This window comes from Aotus nancymaae, unplaced genomic scaffold, assembly GCF_030222135.1.
Source record: "Aotus nancymaae isolate 86718 unplaced genomic scaffold, 86718_ANA_hifiasm-v0.15.2.pri h1tg000028l, whole genome shotgun sequence".
Taxonomy (NCBI): domain Eukaryota; kingdom Metazoa; phylum Chordata; class Mammalia; order Primates; family Aotidae; genus Aotus; species Aotus nancymaae.
In genome coordinates this window covers 30,586,105-30,603,965 of record NW_026988441.1, presented here as the reverse complement: position 1 = coordinate 30,603,965, position 17,861 = coordinate 30,586,105, and the positions used below count along the sequence as shown (strand labels likewise).

The 17,861-nt window shown below is 55.3% G+C and overlaps 2 protein-coding genes across 3 annotated transcripts in view; one reads left to right on the top strand and one right to left on the bottom strand.

The window, feature by feature from the left end:
- Positions 1-4,896, top strand: part of TECR (trans-2,3-enoyl-CoA reductase) — a 35,887-nt gene extending 30,991 nt beyond the window's left edge. Inside the window, exons 1-13 of one of the 2 annotated variants that reach the window (XM_064381748.1) lie at positions 1,175-1,307; positions 1,710-1,760; positions 2,318-2,395; positions 2,773-2,817; positions 2,915-3,018; positions 3,096-3,211; positions 3,296-3,401; positions 3,680-3,752; positions 3,843-3,886; positions 3,960-4,017; positions 4,096-4,184; positions 4,535-4,580; positions 4,661-4,896. In XM_064381748.1, the coding sequence (XP_064237818.1) occupies positions 1,190-1,307; positions 1,710-1,760; positions 2,318-2,395; positions 2,773-2,817; positions 2,915-3,018; positions 3,096-3,211; positions 3,296-3,401; positions 3,680-3,752; positions 3,843-3,886; positions 3,960-4,017; positions 4,096-4,184; positions 4,535-4,580; positions 4,661-4,788 (1,056 nt within the window). In that variant the 5' untranslated portion in view covers positions 1,175-1,189 and the 3' untranslated portion in view covers positions 4,789-4,896. Of the gene's footprint in view, positions 1-1,174; positions 1,308-1,709; positions 1,761-2,317; positions 2,396-2,772; positions 2,818-2,914; positions 3,019-3,095; positions 3,212-3,295; positions 3,402-3,679; positions 3,753-3,842; positions 3,887-3,959; positions 4,018-4,095; positions 4,185-4,534; positions 4,581-4,660 lie in introns of those variants that run through there. The other variant, XM_012457790.3, reaches the window with a different exon arrangement.
- Positions 4,897-4,992: 96 nt separating this feature from the next.
- On the bottom strand, positions 4,993-10,782 carry NDUFB7 (NADH:ubiquinone oxidoreductase subunit B7). Its single transcript, XM_012457791.2, has 3 exons — positions 10,599-10,782; positions 5,688-5,856; positions 4,993-5,181 (listed from the first exon to the last, which is right to left on the bottom strand). The coding sequence occupies exons 1-3, from the start codon at positions 10,708-10,710 to the stop codon at positions 5,046-5,048; spliced, it is 417 nt and encodes a 138-aa protein (XP_012313214.1). The 5' UTR covers positions 10,711-10,782; the 3' UTR covers positions 4,993-5,045.
- Between the last annotated feature and the right edge of the window lie 7,079 nt (positions 10,783-17,861).

Here is a 17,861-nt window from a genome sequence, read left to right as displayed (position 1 = left end):
GGGTGTGAGTGTGTCTTAGCTGGGGAAGTAGGTCCCCATGCTGTGGTGACCGCCAGGCCATCAGGGGAGTGGGGATCTGAGCCAAGCCTCCCATCCCATGGGGTGCCCCCCATCTGTCAGGAGTCACCTGGTACATCACACACATAGTCTCAGGGGAACTTCACAGTCCAGGAAGGTTGTCTGCTTCCTACCTGCCCCTGGCTGAGGGCTAGAGAGAGGTGACATGCCTGGGGTCCCCCAGGAACTGCATGACAGGGCTGGTTTTGTATAGACCCCGCGTGCAGGCTACCAAGCCCCTTGCGTCTCCCACTGTGGTTGGGAGCATGTGGGAGGGGTGCCCAGCCTCTCTGGCTTCACCATGGTGCCCTCTCCTTCAGGGTGCCTGGCCTGGTCTCCCTGGGCTCTGGGTGGGTGGGGCTGCCTGGGGATGGGCCTGTTCCTGAGGTTTGTTTCTGAGCATTTTGTCCTGCTCCTTTTCCTCAGGCAGCCTCGGGGGCCCCCTTCTATGGGTAGGAAGGGTCCCCCAAGAATCGCTGGCTGGTGGCTGCCTTGGGAGGGACCCTTGTATAATGGGATAGCACTGACCCCTGTGTGTGGGGGTTGGATCCCCAGGGACTACTTCTGTCTAGCCCTGCCTCTCTGCATCCCCAGCATCCATCACTGGCCTGGGGGCTCAGGGAGGGTTGGGCCGGGCTCCTCCCTCAGGGGCTGGCACAGGCCTGGTTCTTGGACGCAGGAAGCACCGGGCTTTAGGGGGCGCAGGTCCTGGCTGGGAGTGCGGTGTTTGCACTAACTCAGTGGGAAGCATGCCCCACAGGTGGCTACAAGTGAGAAGCGGGTGGGGAGGGAGGTCAGGGAGGCCTCAGCCCAGGCAGGGGGCGCCTGCTTAAAACTTCCCCGAGCCCTGATCCTTTCCTCACTTCGAGAGAGGCTCTCTGCACCAATAACTCTGGAATCTCTCACCTCCCTGGTAACACAAATGCACAAGGAAAATAATCCAAAGTGTCTCTTACAGCTCAGAAGGGGAAATGGATGATCTGTCTGGCAGAGTCTCAAAATAGCTGGGATTTCTCCAAGCCCAGTCAACTCTCCAGGCCTGAGCTGCGAGCCGGGGCCTGGGTGGCCTGCTGGTCTCTCCCCCTCCCCCGGCCACTGGCTCTGTGCAGGGTGGGGGCTGGGAGGTGTTGCCATGCCCACCCCTGGGGCTCTCCCTCCCCTGGTGCTGCTGACGGGCTGTGAACACTCAAAAGCTGCTTTCAGGGTAGCCTGGCTCCTTGGGGGTGACTCCCAAACCCCGTTCAGAGAAGGTCTGTGGCTTAGGTTCTGGGGGGGCGCAATCTGGTGGTTTTATATTTAGCTGGGCCGTGGCTGTGGTTGCCACTCGGGTTACATCTGGCACAGGAGCCGGCAGCGCCAGGGCCGGCACGGGCTCCTTTCCAGCACCGCGGCAGAATTTGATCGCGCCCGCCCGGCCCAGGGCTGCTTCCCGTGGGGAGGTCGGTGGTGGGGGCTGACGGCCGGCAGCTGGGGCTGCTGGCCACCGTGGGCAGAGCCGAGCAGCAGGGCGGGTGGCAGGCAGCATGGACGTGAACTTGAGCTTGGTGGCCCGGGAGGCCACCCCAGGCCTCCTCCCTGGTCTCAACGGGCTCCCCAGGCCTGTACCCCCAAAGGTGGCCAAGAAACCTAAAAAGGCTGTTCTCTTCTTCGAGGTGGAGATTCTGGACGCAAAGACAAGGGAGAAGCTGTGTTTCCTGGACAAGGTAGGACTGGGGTACGGGCTGCCCTGGGCCAAGGGCACTGGGCCTGGGACCCCGTTCCTTCCAGCCCAGGAGCTGTCCAGCTGGGCCCTTCATGCCCCACCCCCCTGCCCTATGGAGGGGTATGCCCTCACTTGGGGTAGGGTGGATAGCTGTGGCCCCTGGTTGTGGCGGAAATGGAGGCACAGCAGCCTCAGTGGACCCTGCAGGGATTTGGGTTCTGGGAGGGTGGTAGAGGAGTGAGCCTTGTCCCTGCTGAGGCCAGGCCTGGGGGAAGGGGCTTGGGCTGTCTGTCCCTGGGGACAGAGGGCCTTTGCTCCTGGGGGAGTCATGGGTGAGGAGTGGAGAGGAGGGGCAAAGAAATGCTTAATCTGCCTGTAGCTGGGCTGGGGGCACGCTGGCCGAGGCCCACTCTGTCCCCACTGCTGCTCCTTCCCTGACCATGGAGGCAGAGGCCTGGACCCTAGCCCTTCCCGCTTCCCATAGCTGCAGCCCAACTCACAGCCTGTCCTCCCCTTCATTACCTCCCCATCCTGGGTCTGGGCTCCCCTCCATCCTAGGTCCCTGTGGCCTGTGCTTCCCCCAGGTGGAGCCCCACGCCACCATCGCGGAGATCAAGAACCTCTTCACCAAGACCCGTAAGTCCGAGGCCTGGCCGCACTGCCATCTGCAACCCCTCTGACCAGGAACCTCAGGGTGGGAGGGATCCCATCCTGCACGCCTCTCCCAGGGCCTGCAGAGATGCCCGTGTGTGGCCCAGGCTTCTGGGGTGTGACTGGGGCAGGCGCCCCCACGTGGCACTCCGCAGGAACGCCCTTGCTGGGCTCCGGGAAGGACAGGATCCCGTTTCTGTCCGTGCTCTTCCGGCCAGTGGCCTGAGGCCTTGCCCCTAGCGGGGAGGAGCTGTGGGGGTCCCTGCATCCTGGGAACCCTGAGACGCTGACATAGCGGCTGGGCAGCGGACCTGCTGAGCCCTGCCAGGCTGTAGGCTGTGACTGCCCTGTTCTCCCCGCAGACCCACAGTGGTACCCTGCCCGCCAGTCCCTCCGCCTGGACCCCAGTGAGTATAGCTGTCCGCTCAGCCCACCCCCTGGGCTCCTGGGTGGCAGTGGGAGAAGGCCGGGGCAGCCCCTGAGCCCTGGCCTGCCTCTCTGCAGAGGGCAAGTCCCTGAAGGATGAGGATGTTCTGCAGAAGCTGCCCGTGGGCACCACGGCTACGCTCTACTTCCGGGACCTGGGGGCCCAGATCAGCTGGGTGACGGTGAGTCCTGACACTACCCACGGCCTCCTTTCCCGTCAGCCGCACTGGGTGACGCATCTTGCCCCCTCTACCCTCAGGTCTTCCTAACGGAGTATGCGGGGCCCCTTTTCATCTACCTGCTCTTTTACTTCCGAGTGCCCTTCATCTATGGCCACAAATACGACTTCACGTCCAGCCGGCACACGGTGGTGCAGTAAGTGGGGCAGGCGCGGGGAGGGTAGGGGAAGGCGGAAGACCTGCCGGACCAGCCCCCGCTGAGCCCGCTCCCCCCGACCAGCCTCGCCTGCATCTGCCACTCATTCCACTACGTCAAGCGCCTGCTGGAGACGCTCTTCGTGCACCGTTTCTCCCATGGTACCATGCCTTTGCGCAACATCTTCAAGGTAAGAGCCCGCCCTGCCTCTCCGCCCCATCCCGCCCCTGCCGAGCCCCACTCCTAGGCCCCTCCTGTTCGCCACGCCCTCACAGAGCCCTGCGTAAGCATCACCCCTTGGCCCTGCCTATTCTCTGCAGCCCTACCCCCACAGAGTTCTGCCCCAGCCTCACCCCTAGGCTCCTGTCCTCCCCTACCATGCTTCCAAGCCCCTAGGGATGAGACATGGGCAGAACCTGCCCTCTCCAGTGCTGGCCCAAGTCCCATCCCTGCTCTGCTCCCTTTCAGAATTGCACCTACTACTGGGGCTTCGCTGCGTGGATGGCCTATTATATCAACCACCCTCTCTACACGCCCCCTAGTAAGTAGCCTCAGACCATGCTTCCCTCCCCCACGGCCCCCACCCACCGGGCCCTCCCCTTATGGGCTCCCCTCCTTGCTTCCTTTTCAGCCTACGGTGCTCAGCAGGTGAAGCTGGCACTCGCCATCTTTGTGGTAAGGAGGCTGGGGGTGGGGATGGGGTTGGGGGAGCCTGGGTGGCCCTGGGCTGATCCTGCTTCTCTGACAGATTTGCCAGCTCGGCAACTTCTCCATCCACATGGCCCTGCGGGACCTGCGGCCCGCTGGTGAGTGCCTGCTGGGGGCAGGGGGACAGCTGGGCTGGGTGAGGGGGTCTGACTTTCTCTTTCCGCCCTGCCTGCCAGGGTCCAAGACTCGGAAGATCCCGTACCCCACCAAGAACCCCTTCACCTGGCTTTTCCTGCTGGTGTCCTGCCCCAACTATACGTACGAGGTGAGGGGCTGCCTTGCTCATCCCTCTCTGCCCTGGGGCTTGGGGTCCCATGTGGAGGGGCCAGCCTCTAGGAGGGGGTGCCTGGCTGGGCAGCTGCTTTTGCCCCTTGCACGGGGAGCATTGGGAGGTGGAGACTGCTGCCTCCCTGCTCTGGGGGCTGGGAGGTGTGTGCTGCTGTGTACACCCATGCCTATGCTGGAATTGGGCTTCCACCCCTGACTCAGAAAGCAGGGGTGTGGGGAGGTGGCTGGGCGAGTCCAGGGTAGCCACATGCATGGCGTGGGTGGGGCTGGCGGAACAGCGGTCCCTGCCCAGCCCTGCCAGCCCTCACCTTCCGCCCCTGCCCACAGGTGGGGTCCTGGATCGGCTTCGCCATCATGACGCAGTGTCTCCCAGGTGAGCCTGCCGCCCTCCCTCCGTGAGGCCCTGCTCCTCTGGGCAGGCAGCTCCTCCCTAACGCCCGTTCTTCCCTGCAGTGGCCCTGTTCTCCCTGGTGGGCTTCACCCAGATGACCATCTGGGCCAAGGGCAAGCACCGCAGCTACCTGAAGGAGTTCCGGGACTACCCGCCCCTGCGCATGCCCATCATCCCCTTCCTGCTCTGAGCGCTCACCCCTGCCTGGGCTCAGCCCCCACCCCGGGGACGTCCCGGGGGAGGGGCGGGACTCACAGCTCTCCAGCACCTGGAATAAAACCCACCTGCCCCAGTTGGACTCAGGCTCTGTGTGTTTCATTCTGGGCTTGGGAACCACCACACTGCCCCTCACTCTCTCCAGCCTCAAGTTGGCACGGTAAGAGGGGGCTCAGGCTGAGGGGCTCGAAGGTTTTATTTGACTGCTTCATAGGGTGGGGGGCGCACCCCCTAGGCGGCCACCTCGGGGGCCACTTTTCCGGGTCCCTGGCCTTTGGCCAACTCTGCCGCTGCCTTCTTCTCCCGCCGCTGTTTCCGTAGGAGCAGCCGCCGCTCCCGCTCAAACTCCTTCATGCGCATCACATAGCTGGGGCAGAGCGCCAGAGGGACTGTCAGGTCCCTGGCCAGGACATGGCCCCCACCCTCCAAGCCCTGGGAAGCGGAGGAGCTGTCCCAGAGCACTGGAGGGCCTCTGAAGAAGACAGACCTGTGTGCCAGTGGCTTGGGTCTGGGGTCTGCCTATGCAGGTGGCAGGGCCTCCCACTGGAACCTTGGCTTGGCCACTCCCCCAGGAGGCTTCAACCACCTGCCCTGTCCCCATCCAACAGGCCCCTAGAGAGCCCTCTCTGGGACTAAGGTGGGGCCCGGCTAGAAACCTCGGGGTCAGTTCAGGATCCTGGCCTCAGGAGCCACATCCTGCCTAGGGCCAGGGCCTGGGTTGTGGGGGGTGCAGACCACAGATGTGGGGGACTCCGGCGGGCATGGTCGTGGGGGGCCGGGTGTTGGGGGCCGGGGACTCTTGGTGCTTGCAGTACTCCCAGTCGTGCCAGGCCAGGTCGTGGGGGGGCCGGGTGTGGGGGGCTGGGGACTCACTCTTGGTGCTCGCAGTACTCCCAGTCGTGCCGCTCGTGCTTGCAGGCCAGGATGTTGGGGAAGTTGTCGCGCTTGCACTTGAGCATCCGGATGAGGTAGTGGGCACAGTAGTCCCGCAGCTGGAGCCTCAGCTGCGCGTCCATCATCTCCTGCTGTGTGGCCACCATCTCTGCAGGGAGTGGGTGGGGTTCAACCAGGCCAGAGGCCCCCGCTCCAATTCCAGGGATCCCACAGGGACCGAGGCACGTGGCGCCAGGAAGCCACACCTCGAGGTGTCCCCCAGGGACATCCAGGTGGCAGATGGCAGTGGATGGCAGCTGCCTCTCTCAGATGCACTGTCCTGAAGGGGCCTCCGTTTCCAATTTGCACAAAGGCCACTCCAGACACCCAGGCCCAGACAGAAGGCTCTCCATCACCCAAGGCACCTCAACGGCCGCATGGGATCCTCGCCTCACCTCCCCCAAGGATGCCTGCCCCAACTCTCATCAGCCCCGCTATGCATGCAGAGTCCCAGCTCAGAATCTACCTTCTCCCAGAGCACCCCAGCCCCCAACCTGCACCTGAAGCTGCAGTCAGCACTCCTAGCCTTTCTTGTCTGAAACCTGCCTGAGTCCCAGCTCTGCACTGGCTGGAGGCATGGCCTCTCTCTGAGTCTCAGAACTGACCCTCAGGTCATGAACGTTACCCAAGCACCCACTGAGCTAACAGAACCTGTAAGTTACTTAGGCATGGGCTCAGAAGACAGCTGGACTAGTCTTGGGGCCCCACTCACCTAGCAAACCTGACTCAGGACAAATAAACCTTCAGGAGGATGCCGACGGGGGTGTTAGGAATCTTGGCAACTCACCCCCAGCCTGTGCTTGGTGATCCTGCACTCCTTCCCCGCCGCCTCCCTCAGACCCAGCCCCTGGCCCTCCTGATTTCATCTTTCACTGTCCCAGCTCCTTCCCATCCACCAAGTGAGACAGACACATTCACGTCTCAATGGCAGTTGTTCCAGGCTGGCTTCTCTCCCCTCTGCTTCCCAGCTGCAATTCTCTCATCCCACTCAGGCCCAGGTCCTCCTCTCCGGCTTCTGCCCCAGCCCCTCACTGCCCAGACCCTGCTCTCACAGGGCCACCCAACAGCCCAGGATGCCAGCATCCTGCCTGCTTGCTTGCTTCTTTCCTGTGGCTCCTCCCACATCCCACCTCCCAGGTTCCCTCCCATCTCTATGGCTGCCCCGCAGCCTTGTTCAGAGAGCCTTTTTCTTTCTTTTTCTTTTTTTTAATAAAGACGGGGTTTCACCATGTTGGTCAGGCTGGTCTTGAACTCCCCACCTCAGGTGATCCGCCTGCCTTGGCCTCCAAAGTGCTTGGATTACAGGCGTGAGCCACCACGCCCGGCCGTTTTTTTTTTTTTTGAGATGGAGTCTCACTTTGTCACCCAGGCTGGAGCACAGTGGAGCGATCTCGGCTCACTGCAACCTCCGTCTCCTGGGTTCAAGCAATTCTCCTGCCTCAGCCTCCCAAGTAGCTGGGATTACAAGGGCCCACCAATACACCCAGCCCATTTTTGTATTTTTAGTAGAGATGGAGTTTCACCATGTTGGTCAGGCTGGTCTCGAACTCTTGACCTCAAGTGATCCATCCACCTTAGCCTCCCAAAGTGCTGGGATTACAGGGCGTGAGCCACCATGCCCGGCCTGAGAGCCTTTTTTTCTGCTGTCACCCCGTATGTAGAAGAGCCCAATGTGGTCCCTCTACCTGACACCTCGCTTGAGCCCCAGGCCTGGGTATGACCTGCAGCCCCTGGCTGTTCCCTATCGGCGCTTGGAGCTCCAGGTGGCAATCCTAGACTCCTCTCCTTTTGCCTCAAACTTACAATCAGCTAGCAGCAAAGACCTCATAACACCCACTGTGTGCTTAGTAGTTGGGATACAGCAGGCAACACAACGCACAAGCGTCCCTGCCCTCAGAGACACAGAACAGACAGAACACAGAGCGCCACAGCGTGTCTGGCAGTGCTTAAGCATTAGGGAGACCAGCCTGCGCAGCACAGGAAGACCCCCATGTCTAGAAAAACATAATCAAATGATCTGGCCATGGTGGTGCACACCTGCAGCCAGAGCTATCAGGAGGATCGCTTGAGCCCATGAGTTCGAGGCTTCAGTGAGTGACAGGTACGCCACTGCACTCCAGCCTAAGCAACAGAGCAAGAGCCCACCTCTGTAAATAAATAAGTAAATAAATATGGGCCTGGCGCGATGGCTCACGCTTGTAATCCCAGCACTTAGGGAGGCTGAGATGGGTGGATCACTTGAGGTCAGGAGTTCCAGACCAGCCTGGCCAACATGGCAAAACCCTGTCTCTACTAAAAATACAAAAATGAGCCAAGCGTGGTGGCGCGCGCCTGTAATCCCAGCTACTCGGGAGGCTGGGATGGGAGAATCACTTGAACTGGGAAGGCGGATATTGCAGTGAGCGGAGTGACTGGCTGAACGGGGGTGGAAAGGAGGAAAGCAGGGCAGGGGACGGTGGCCTCAGAGGGAGGGAGAGAGTGAAGGACTGGGAGGTAAGAGAAAGGCCAGGTAGCATGAAGAGCCACGGGAGAACCAATCGGGAGACCAGTCAGAAGGGACTGCAGGAACGGAAGCCCAGCTAATTTAATAGTAAAAAAAAAAAATTTGGCCAGGCGCAGTGGCTCACTCCTGTAATCCAGCACTTTGGGAGGCTGAGGTGGGTGGATCACCTGAGGTCAGGAGTTCAAGACCAGCCTGACCACCATGAGGGTGAAACCCTGCCTCTACTAAAAATACAAAAAGTTACCTGGGTGTGGTGGTGCATGCTCGTAATCTTAGCTACTCCGAAGGCTGAGGCAGAAGAATCGCTTGAACCTGGGAGGCAGGGGTTGCAGTGAGCTGGAGATGGCACCACTGCACTCCAGCCTGGGCAACAGAGCAAGACTCCATCTCAAAAAAAAAAATTGTAGAGACGGGGTCTTGCTATGTTGCCCAGGCTGTTCTTGAACTTCTGGCCTCAAGCAATCCTCCTGCCTCAGCCTCCCAAAGCATTGGGATTATAGGCACAAGCCATTCTGCCTGGCTCAGAGTTTTTTTTTTTTTATCTCCCCCATCATTATGTTCAGTTGCACAGGGACAGGCACCAAGGAAGGGAAGGGGATGAGTTTATCCAGAGTTAAGTGAGCAAGAAGGGCAGCGTGTTGCTGGCGTTTGCAAAGCTGATCTTGGGCAAAGCAGGGTATGTGAGGCAGTGGGAGGGAGGTGGACGGACCAGTGGACTGCAGGTTCACTGGGGTGGAAGGACTACCTGGAGCGAGGACACTGGAGTCGTGATACCACCTCCCAACTTTCTCTCAAATCCAGGCTGCTTAGAGGTCTGTCTCAAGCTTGTTGCCCACTCAGCAGACAGCGGGACCTCTGGACCAACCAAACCTGATTGTGTCCCTCCTCTGCTTAGAAGCCTTGGCTCTGCCACCTCTGGTCAATCTCTACCCACGCCCCGTCAAATCTTTTTCTTTTTCGTTTTTTTTTTTCAGACGGAGTCTCACTCTGTCACCCCGGCTGGAGTGTGGTGGCCTAATCTCGGCTCACTGAAACCTCCGTCTCCCTGGTTCCAGCAATTCTCCTGCCTTAGCCTCCCAGGTAGCTGGGATTACAGGCGCGCGCCACCACCCCCGGCAGATTTTTATATTTTTAGTAGAGATGGGGTTTTACCACGTTGGCCAGGCTGGTCTCGAACTCCTGACCTCAGGTGATCTGCTGTCCTCGGCTTCTCAAATTGCTGGGATTACGGGTGTGAGCCACTGTGCCTGGCCTAATTTTTGTATTTTGTAGTAGAGATGGCGTTTGACCATATTGGCCAGGCTGGTCTCGAACTCCTGATCTCAGGTAATCTCCCTACTTTAGCCCCAAAAGTGTTAGGATTACAGGCATCAGTCATTGGGCCCAGCCACCCTTCACATCTTTGTTTCCAGCCACCGCCTCCTGGAAGCCTGCCTGGATACCCCCCAGCTCTGCCTGATTCTACTACCTTTCCCACTGAGCTGTGAGTTCTCTGGAGACAGGGCCTGCATCCCTCCTGTTCCCTGCAGTATCTGCAGTGCCTAACGTGGGACATGGCCCAGAGCTGGTGCTCTCATGCCTGTGACATTATTACTACATTAAAAACAAAAACAAACACAGGAACCAAAAAACAGTAGTGGCTCATATCTGTAATCCCAGCATTTTGGGGGGCTGAACAGGATCACTTACTTGTGCCCAGGAGTTTGAGACCAGCCTGAGCAACATAGCAAGACCCCCGTCTCTACAAAAAATAAAAAATCAGACTGGCATCCTGGCGCACTCTTGTAGTCCCAGCTACTCGGGAAGCTTAGGCGGGAGGATAGCTTGAGCCCAGGACGTCGAGAATGCAGTGAGCTGTGATGGAGCCACTGCACTCAGCCTGGGCAACAGAGCAAGACCCTATCTCTACGAACAGTACAACAAATCTGCCGGACGTGGTGGCACACATCTGTAATCACAGCTACTCGGGAAGATGAGGCAGGAGAATCGCTTGAACCCGGGAGGTGGAGGCTGTAATGAGCCGAGATCGCGCCACTGCACTCCAGCCTGGGCAACAGAGTGAGACCCTGTCTCAAAAAAAGGCTCGGCCCAGCTCTGCGCGCCGCATTCCTGCCCGATCCCCAACTTGTCGCCTCTCTTTTGTTCCCTCTCCAGCCGTACCCTTGGCCTGGAACGCCTCCACACTCAGGCGGGGTCACGCGCGTCCTTTGAACTCCTCCGAACCCAGTCTAGACCCAAACCCAGATACAACACGCGAAGTTAGAGCCCAGCTGTGGGGAGCCCGGGGTTCGGGGGTTCAGGCGCCGGTACCCAACGCCCTCCGGCCGCGCCTGCGCACTAGGCCTCACCGCGCTCCTTGCGTTCCGGTAAGCCATAGTCGGGAGGGAAGGTTGGCAAATTCAGGGGGTCGGGTTCCTTCGAGGCATCGCCCACGTAGCGTCGGACCAGGTGCGCCCCCATGGCTGCAGTCGCCGCAGGTTCCTGCAGCAGCCGAGGGTCACCTCGCTCCTACCCGGAAGCACTGACCCCTCAACCAGGCGTGGCTTCCGGGTCGCTTAGGCCGCGGCGGGGATCATAGAGATGAAGGACTCCAAGGGCCGCTCCGGTCCGCATGGCGTCACCTCGCGGACAGGCAGAGGCGGGACAGGTGGGCGGGGCAGAAGGGGACGACGTGGGACTGAGGCCTCCCTCGACCCTATCTGGGACTCTTCTGGTAGCCCGAGGCTAAAGCACATATTAAAATTATTTTTCATATATTTTCCAAAAAGTATATTCTTCTAAAACATTAAAATTTCTCTTTAAAAAAAGGCACAATATCGATTATATCGGTAATGTATGTAATTTTGAATAAAGTTACTTTAATTTTTTTTTTTTGAGACACAGTCTCTGTCGCCCAGACTGGAGTGTATTGGTGCGATCTTGGCTCACCGCAACCTCCTCCTCCCGTGCTCAAATGATTCTTCTGCCTCAGCCTCCTGAGTAGCTGGAATTACAGGCACCCGCCAGCACACCCAACTAATTTTTGTATTTTTAGTAGAGACGGGGTTTCGCCATGTTGTCCAGGCTGGTCTCGAACTCCTGATCTCAAGTGATTCCCCCCGCCTCAGCCTCCCAAAGTTCTGGGTTTATGGGCATGAGCCAACGCGTCTGTCCAAGAAATATTTTGATTAAATTTAATATAAATAAAAGTTATTCATAAATACAATTATTATATTATTATTTTTTGAGACAGGATCTCATTCTGTCGCTCAGGCTGGAGTGCAGTGACACAACCATAGCTCACTGCAACCTTGAACTCCTGGGCTCAGGAGATCCTCCTGCCTCAGCCTCTCAAAATGCTGGGATTACAGGCATGAGCCACCGTGCCCCGCCAAAAACAATTATTTAAAGCTGACATTTTAAATAAATTGTATCATGATATATAAATGTAATCTTTATATAATTTTAAAATATATATCTTATAAATAATATTAATGTCTAATCTATATTTTGCCCCAATCTGACAAAGCATGTATTAGACCCATCTGCTGTATGCTGGGTCTAGAGGTCAGAAAGGTAGGCATGGTTCCTGCATTGCAAGCTTACAGTCTAATGGAAGAGAAAACCATAAAAATAGATGGGCTAGGGTGGTGGCTCACACCTGTAATCCCAGAGCTTTGGGAGTCTGAGATGGGAGGATCACTTGAGCTCAGGAGTTTGAGACCAGCCTGGGTAATATAGGGAGATTCTGTCTCTACAAAAAAAAAAAAAAAAAAAAAATTAGCCAGTGTTGTGGTGCACGCCTGTAGTCCCAGCTACTTGGGAGGCTGGGGTGAGAGGATAGCTTGAGCCTGGGAGTTCCACGCTGCAGTGAGCCGTGATCCCATTACTGCACTCCAGCCTAGGCAACAGAGTGAGACTCTATACAAATTCCCAGGTGATGTGCTGTCACTGCTCTAGGGATCAGCTTTGGGAGATCTACTCAGCTAGATCTTCATGTGTTGACATGGGGAAGTGACTGCTGATATATTTAGTGAAAAAAGCAAGCTATAGAGAATAGACAACTGGCATTAGAGACTTTCTTTCCAGGGCTACCTGTGTGACCTGTCCCTATCTCCAGGCCACGTTAATTTGTGATTCTTGTGCCCTTCCAGACTCAAGGGGGCAGCATTCACATTGTGATCGCTATGAATGGTGCTTCTGGAGTTGTGCAGTGCACAGCCTGCACATCTGCACCCGATAACCCTGCCTTGTTCTGGGTGTCTCTCCTTAACCTCCCTTCCTCTGTGCTTCAGCTACTCACCCAGAGGTCAGAGCTCAAAGGGAGCCCAGAGAGGCAAGTTACAGTACTAGCTCACTCTCCCTGTGTGACCTCTGGAAGTGATTTTATTTCTTGGAGACTGAGTTTACTCATCTGTAGAATGAGGTCTGCAATACCTATCTTATAATATTCCCTGTCAGCGAGGGCTCCCCTCTTGATGGATCCCACCCCTTTCCTGGTTTTATTTTTTTATTTTTTTCAGACAGGGTCTTGCCCTATTACCTAGGCTGGGGTGCAATGTCATGATCTCGGCTCACTGTGGCCTCTGCCTCCTGGCCTCAAGTGACCCTCCTGCCACAGCCTCCCGAGTAGCTGGGATTACAGGTGTGTGCTACTACGCCTGGCTAATTTTTGTAGAGATGGGGTTTTGCCATGTTGCCCAGGCTGATCTCACACTCCTGGGCTCAAGTGAACCTCCCACCTTGGCCTCCCAAAGTGCTGGGATTACAGGTGTGAGCCACCGCACCTGGCCATGGTTTCCTTCTTAGCACTTAGCACCATTTAAGCTGTGATCCATTTGACTTATTTGTTTATTATTAGCTTCTCCTCTCAACTCAGCTCTGTGAAGCAGGGAGTTTTGTCTGTCTTGTTCGCCGCCATATTCTTGCACCTAGAACAGAGCTGGCCTGTAGCAGGTTCTTAGTAAATCTTTGTTGAGTAGGCTGGGTGCGGTGGCTCATAACTGTAATTGCACAGCTTTGGGAGGCGGAAGCAGAAGAATCACTTGAGAATAGGACTATGAGATCAGCCTGGGCAATATTGGGCAACCCCTGTCTCTACAAAAAATAAAAAAGATAGCCAGGCTGGTGGCATGCGCCTATAGTCCCAGCTACTTGGGAGGCTGAAGTGGGTTGACTGCCTGAGCCCAGGAGGTTGAGGCTGCAGTGAGCAATGATCATGCCACTGTACTCCAGCCTGGGCAACAGAACAAGACCCTGTCTCTGAAAATAAATAGAATGCAATACAATAAAATAAAACATTTGTAGAATAAGCACACGAATAAATAAATAAGGAAGGTGGAAGAATCAGATAGTTGCATGAAAAGCGCTTACTGCCTGGCATCCAGTAGGCGCTCAATACATGCTCACTATGTTACTTTCTTCCAGGTCACACTCTAGTGCTAGAAATCCAAACAAAGGAGGCTGCTGTGACCAGTCATTTCACCAGAGGCTGAAGGGATTCAAGCCAGGGATTACTGGGGGTGGGGGCAGAGGCATGTGGCCCATTCCATCCTAAGCTTCCAAGACTCGAATGGCTCAGCCTGGCCTAGACTTACTGAGCCTTGGGGACCTGGGGGAAATGATATTGAAAGGGCTGTTGACTGGGGTGATAACTGAGGTTCGTTGTCTCACAGCGGAGGAAACCAAGGACGTGGACACACAAAGAATGAGGTTAAGAGTGGATGTTTGGCCAGGCTCAGTGGCTCACACCTGTAATCCCAGCACTTTGAGAGGCCAAGGCAGGTGGATCATCTGAGGTCAGGAGTTCGAGACCAGCCTGACCAACATGGAGAGATGGCATCTCTACTTAAAAAAAAAAAAATATATATATATATATATATGTGTGTATCTATATATAAATTAGCTGGACGTGGTGGTGCATGCCTGTAATCCCATATACTTGAGAGGCTGAGGCAGGAGAATTGCTTGAACCTGGGAGGTGGAGATTGCGGTGACCCAAGACCACGCCACTGCACTCCCTCCTGGGCAACACGAGCGAAACTCCATCTCAAAAAAAAAAAAGAGTGGAAGTTTATATTTATTTTATTTTATTTTATTTTATTATTTAATTATTTAATTATTTTGAGACGGAGTCTTTCTCTGCCACCCAGGCTGGAGTGCAGTGGCACAATCTTGCTTCACCTCAACCTGCACCTCCTGGGTTCAAGTGATTCTCCTGTCTCAGTCTCCGAGTAGCTGGGATTACAGGCACTGCCACCATGCCTGGCTAATTTTTGTATTTTTAGTAGAGATGGGGTTTCATCATGTTGGCCAGGCTGGTCTCGAACTCCTAAGCTTAGGTGATCCGCCAGCCTCAGCCTCCCAAAGTGCTGGGATTATAGGTGTGAGTCACCCTCCAGGCCTATTTATTAATTTTTTGAGTTGGAGTCTTGCTCTGTTGCCCAGGCTGGAGTGTAATAGCAGGATTTCAGCTCACTGCAGCCTCTGCCTCCTGGGTTCAAGCGATTCTCCCGCCTCAGCCTCCTGAGTAGCTGAGATTAGAGGTGCATGCCACCACACCCGGCTAATTTTTTTTATATTTTTAGTAGAGATGAGGTTTCACCATGTTGGCCAGGCTGGTCTCAAACTCCTGACCTCAAATGATCCACCCACCTTGGCTGGAGTTACAGGCGTGAGCCACCACGCCTGGCCTGGGCTGCTTTTTGTTAAAAGGGAAGCTCTGGGGAAGACTCTCTTACCCTCACTATCTCCCTAAATAATCTCTTTCTATCTCTTGTTGAGGGTGATTTTTTTGTTGTTGTTGAGATGGAGTCTTGCACTGTCGCCCAGGCTGGAGTGCAGTGGTGTGATCTTGGCTCACTGCAACCTCCACCTCCTGGGTTCAAGCAATTCTCCTGCCTTAGCCTCCTGAGTAGCTGGGATTACAGGTGCCCACCTTCACACCTGGCTAATTTTTTTTTTTTTTGTATTTTTAGTACAGACAGGGTTTCACTATATTGGCCAGGCTGGTCTTGAACTCCTGACCTCGTGATCTGCGCGCCTCGGCCTCCCAAAGTGCTGGGATTACAGGCGTGAGCCCCTGCTCCCGGCCGGGGTGAACGTAAGTTTAGCAGCCTGTGCTGAGCCTCCATCACCCGTGATCCGTATCCTTCCTGTTTTTTTCTTTGTCAACCACCCACCAAGGAGAACTTCCTGGGTCCCCTGCCCACCACCCCAGGGGACTTTTTTTTTTTTTTTTAAATACAGAGTCTTGCTCTGTAGCCCAGGCTGGAGTGCAGTGGTGTGATCTCACTCACTGCAACCTCTGCCTCTTGGGTTCAAGCAATTCTCCTGCCTCAGCCTCCTGAGTAGCTGGGATTACAGGCGGGCACCACCATACCCGGCTAATTTTTGTATTTTTAGTAGAGAATAGAGTTTTGCCATATTGGCCAGGCTGATCTCGAACTCCTGGCCTCAGATGATCCTCCCTCCTCGGCTTCCCAAAGTGCTGGGATTACAGGCGTGAGCTACCATGCCTGGCCAGACCTGGTTTATTGGCCACAGTTCCTGCCTCTCCCCTTCTTTCCTTCCCCCACCTCCTGTCCATCCCCATCTGGCCTGCACCAGGCAGGGGCTGCATTAGCACTTTGTGAGCAGAGCAACCTCAGAGGCCCCATGTGGGACCTGAGGTGGGGAAGGAAATTCTGAGTGGTGTCTGCCCCTTGCCACAGTCTGCTGGTTGGGAGACCAGGTGCTCTGGGGGATTCAGTTTTAGGGAAGGAGGAAAAACAAGGTCAGTGAGGCCTCAGCCGAAAATTCCCAGCAGATCGCATTTCTGCTTATAGGGGCAGACAGAACGTTTGTCTCTAATCAAGCGAGAGTGCTAGGGACACCCAAGGATTGCTGAGGGTGGCTGGCTGGTATTGGAGGAATGAGAGAGCCTGGAGGGGTGGGGCTTCAGGTCAATCATTCATTCAACAAACAAACATTGAGCACCTACTGTGTGGGAGGCAATGAACAAGACAGATACAAATTCCTGCCCTCATGGAGTTGAGCTGCTAATAGGTGGAAGACAGGCAGATAACAGGATTAGGAAGTGAGGTACGTGAAATGTGAGATGGGGATAAGACTGTGACAGGTCAGGTGTGTTGGCTCAAGCCTGTAATCGCAGCACTTTGGGAGCCTGAGGAGGGTGGATCACAAGGTCAGGAGACTGAGATTATGGCTAGCATGGTGAAACCCCATCTCTAATAAAATACAAAAAAATTAGCCAGGCATGGTGGCAGGCTGCTGTAGTCCCAGCTACTCGGGAGACTGAGGCAGGAGAATCGCTTGCACCCGGGAGGTGGAGGTTGCAGTGAGCTGAGATCACGCCACTGCACTTCAGCCTGGTGACAGATTGAGATGCTGTTTTCAAACACACACACACACACACACACACACACACACACACACTCTGTGACAAGGGGACAGTTAAGGGGAAAAATGGCAGATAGAGTGGATGAGAAGGGCTGGTCTGAAATTTTATTTTTATTTTTTTTTTGAGACAGGGTATCACTCTGTTGCCTAGGCTGGAGTGCAGTGATGCAATCATGGCTCATTGCAGCCTTGAATTACTGGGCTCAAGGAATCCTCCTACCTCAGCCTCCTGAATATCTGGGACTACAGGCGCGTACCAACATACCTGGCTAATTTTTTCACTAATATCTACAGTGTATTAAAATGTGACATAATAAATGTCAGAGCGATATTTCATTAATTTTATAAAGACAGGGTCTCCCTGTCTTGCCCAGGCTGGTTTTTCACCATGTTGGTCAGGCTGGTCTTGAATTCCTGACCTCAGGTGATCCACCTGCCTTGGCCTCCCAAAGTGCTGGGATTACAGGCATGAGCCACTGTGCCCGCCATCTACTTCTTTTTCTTTTGTTGTTTTTAGAGATGGGGTCTCACTATGTTGCCCAGGCTGGAGTGCAGTGGCTATTCACAGCTGTAATCACCATGCACTGCAGCCTCAAGCTCATGGGCTCGAGGACTCCTCCCATCTCAGCCTCCTGAGTAGCTGAGACTATAGGCTCCTGCCACTGCACGTGTATTTTCCTTCTTTTTCTACTTATGACTAACTGACATAACTTCTAAGATAGCTGAGTTATTTATTTTATTCATTCTCTTTCTTCCTGTTGCTGCTCCCAAGGGTAAAATTTTTTGTTTGTTCACCAATGTATTCCTGGTTCTGATGCATTAGAGCTTAACATAGACTAGGTGGTCAGTACACATCTGTTGAATCAATGAATGAACAAATAAATCCCCGTTGGACGTGTCAGGAGACCAATGCTCAGAGATGTTCTACGCCCCCAAGTTCACACAGCAAGAATGGACCTGAGCTGGAAGCAGCCTGGGCTCATACCCTTGCTTTATTCAGTTAATGAGGCTGGATTCCAACATCTGTTCCTGAAAATATGCGGGGTGCCAGGTCCCCAGGGATGGCATTGGCCATGTAGCTATCACCCCTGTACCATGAGGCCACCCAGCCTTTATTGTAGGAAGGTCCTCTCACCTCTACGAGTGCTCTTTTCTTTTTTTATTTTTTTTGGTGACAGGGTTTTGCTCTGTTGCCCAGGCTGGAGCACACTGGTGTGATCAGATCTCACTGC